The sequence below is a fragment of the Brienomyrus brachyistius genome, unplaced genomic scaffold (genome assembly GCF_023856365.1).
Source record: "Brienomyrus brachyistius isolate T26 unplaced genomic scaffold, BBRACH_0.4 scaffold34, whole genome shotgun sequence".
Taxonomy (NCBI): domain Eukaryota; kingdom Metazoa; phylum Chordata; class Actinopteri; order Osteoglossiformes; family Mormyridae; genus Brienomyrus; species Brienomyrus brachyistius.
In genome coordinates, this window is record NW_026042309.1 from 2685344 (window position 1) to 2688371 (window position 3028).

At 48.1% G+C, this 3028-nt stretch overlaps 1 protein-coding gene across 1 annotated transcript; it reads left to right on the plus strand.

Annotated features, from left to right (window-relative positions):
• The first annotated feature begins 230 nt into the window (after window positions 1-230).
• LOC125721581 (G-protein coupled receptor family C group 5 member B-like) lies at window positions 231-2706 on the plus strand. The gene is made up of 3 exons (XM_048997538.1): window positions 231-1224; window positions 1954-2039; window positions 2401-2706. Exons 1-3 carry the CDS (start codon window positions 231-233, stop codon window positions 2413-2415), a joined length of 1095 nt encoding a protein of 364 aa, XP_048853495.1. The 3' UTR covers window positions 2416-2706.
• The last annotated feature ends 322 nt before the right edge of the window (window positions 2707-3028 follow it).

Sequence of the window (3028 nt, forward strand, 5' to 3'; positions counted from 1 at the left end):
TAAACTGTAAAATATTAGATAGCTCATAAACCGGGAAATTAATTATACTACTGCAACATAATGTTTAGTAATAACTCATGTATCATTCAACTTTTTTAAAAAAAAATATATACACGTGGACTATTGCAACGTTCTAGAACTGTCAATGACGTAAAACGCGATAGAAAATTTGCCTATTTAAACGAAACGCACCTGTGAACTCCTTATTGCGTTCTCTGTCTCTGTGAGCAATGGCATTCTCATCCTTCTTGGCGAGCCTCCTCATCATGATGTCTCTTGTTGACAACAGCTTCTCCGAGGATGAAGCTTCTTTTCAAAGGTGCACATCCTTCAAGTGGCCCTTCACCCCACTTTGCGACTTGGGCACTGTATGGGGTGTGGTGGTGCCAGTGGGACTGGGCGGGGCAGCCCTGGCCTCCCTCATCCTGGCCCTGGTGCTGCTGTGCCGCTTAATGCGGAACATCGAGGCAAAAAGGCGTAGCGAGGTAACACCGCTGCTGTTGCTGCTAGCCAGCATCATTGGGCTATGCGGCCTCAGCGCGGTGTATCTCACTGAGGAGGGCCAGCATGCCTGCATATATAGATATGCAATCTTGGCTATGTTGTTTGTGCCATGCCTTGCATGCCTGCTGGCCCAGGGCATGCGGCTACACCGGCTGGCACAAACAACATATAGCCGCATCATTGGAGCCATGGTGGGGTTCATTGCCTTGCTGGCCGGGGCACAAGGTATCGCAACTACCCTATGGGTAGTTGCGATCACCATGAATCAGGGCCAGCTAGCCTGTCGGTCCCGGCCACAGGACCTCACCATGGCTTTCATTTATGTGCTGGTCCTCCTCAGTGCGGCGCTCTCTGGGGTGGCATGCGGCTGGTTCCAGAGGCAGCCCTCAAAATGCAGGGTGGCATGGCTGCTTGCTACTTGGGTGGCCTCTGCCCTGCTGTGGGGTGCCAGGCTCTGCTTCCACACACGTGCCAACGCAGCTCTTGGTCTTCCCTCCACTTGGGATGACCTTGAGCATGCGTTGGTGCTGGTGGTGCAGGCCTGGCTCCTCCTACTGCTGCATGCCATCCCAGAGGCCCACACCTGGCTGCGCCTAGCCTCAGAGCCCTGCCCACAGACCCCAGCCAACGTCACCACCACTGGCTCCAGTGAGGAAATCTCCCTGTCCTCCTGGCCATTTGGGCACATGCAGGGCTCCTGGTCCAGTCAGAGCAGTTCAGGTAGAGTACTTTATTTTAACCACTTTGACTTACGATATGCGTGTTGGAGAGAGAGCGTAGCTATGGGTTGATATTTGTGCCACTAGAAACTGAATCTGAATGTAATAGTTGAATTAATTAGTTTGAATTGGAATTTATGAGTTGATTCTGAATTCAGTTTGCAAATGCTAATAACCGGGAGCATCAGTTGAACTGGCGTTTAATATGGTGATCTGTATAAACAGTGCTCGAAGTGGAGAAGTTAAAGTGTTGCTACTGTATTGACCGTGAGTACTACGGCGGGGGTGCGGAGTGGGTGTTGGGAACAACAGAAGCACCTCAACAACACTGTCGGTACTGCGCGCGGTGCCCCGCCACTCTCGCGTGACGCTTGTCTCTGAGTAGCAGAGTACTGGCAACTTGTGAGAAGTGGTGGTACAGTACGATAAAGATTCAAATATAGCAGTGCCGGTACTGCTTAATTTTTATTACGCATATGATCCTGCATTGTCTCTTGCCATAAATATCCCGCCACACACTTCCACTTCACCCCAACCTGCAGAACTGTCATGAACGTGGAAATGAGTTGCATTGTGAACCTGTGGTCGATCATTTTTCCTCAAGGACCCGGATTGTGCATCTCAATAAGTTGAAATTGACATAAAAAAAATTCAGATTCAGTTTGTAGCGGCACAAGTATCATGATGCCCACACGTAGCCCTCACTGTTTCCTGCCACCCTCCCCTTCAGCCAGGAACACTGACGTTGAACAAGGGCCCAGTACCCCCTTCGGCAGCAACCAGTCCATCACCATCACCATCCCGGAGGAGGGAGCAGTGAGTGTAGCTTCTCATTCAGCACCTAACACACACACACACACAGACACTATGGTAGCCCAAAGATCCATCCATCCATCCATCCATCCATCCATTTTCTAAACCGCTTATCCTACTGGGTCGCGGGGGGTAGCCCAAACACTGAACTGAAAATATGGGTTTGATCTATTCTACTTTTATCATGGCTACACATCACAACAGACCTGGGCTCCACCCCCATCAGTCCAAATTACATCATGTTGTTAATGGGAGTATATATATGCACAAGTATCCCCTTAACTATCCCAGTCAATAATACTGTCACAACTGATCTGCTAACAGATTTTTACATGATGACTAAACACCTGTCTCGCACCGGCAGGTGACCTCCATCTAAGGAGCACTGTGGAGAGCGCCCAAGCTCCTTTGGAGATGGACAGACGGCAGCAGACCATAAGGAGGACTGGACAGTTGACCCATTACATGATTAACTTCAAGTTGACGTCTGCTGTCTCTCACTCACATATGGCCTCCCCGGTCTACACGCACCCATCTATGGAGCACTGTGGAGAGCGCACAAGCTCCTTTGGAGATGGACAGATGACGGCAGACCTTGAGGAGGGCTGGACGGTCATCCCTGTAGAAGACTATCTTCAAGTTGAAGTTAAAGTTTATTGTAAGATTTATTAAAAATACACAATGAGATACTTCTGCTCTTGTTCTTTCCCTACCTTACATACAAGATGTACATAACTATAAATAAATAGAAATAAATGAAATAGACAACCTCTACAATTTTAAAACGTCTCACATTACACAAGCAATGCATCAGTAATTGCAAAAATACGTAGAATAAATACGGTACTGTAGTGACAATAAAACCCATGCAATAAAACATTTCTAAATGTGGTCTCATACAGTGAGCCCTACAATAATTCTGTTCCAGTAATTCTGGCTGCTTTTCACAGTCTTCTGTTGCATCGTGTAGTCTTGTACAGTTAGGCTGCCAA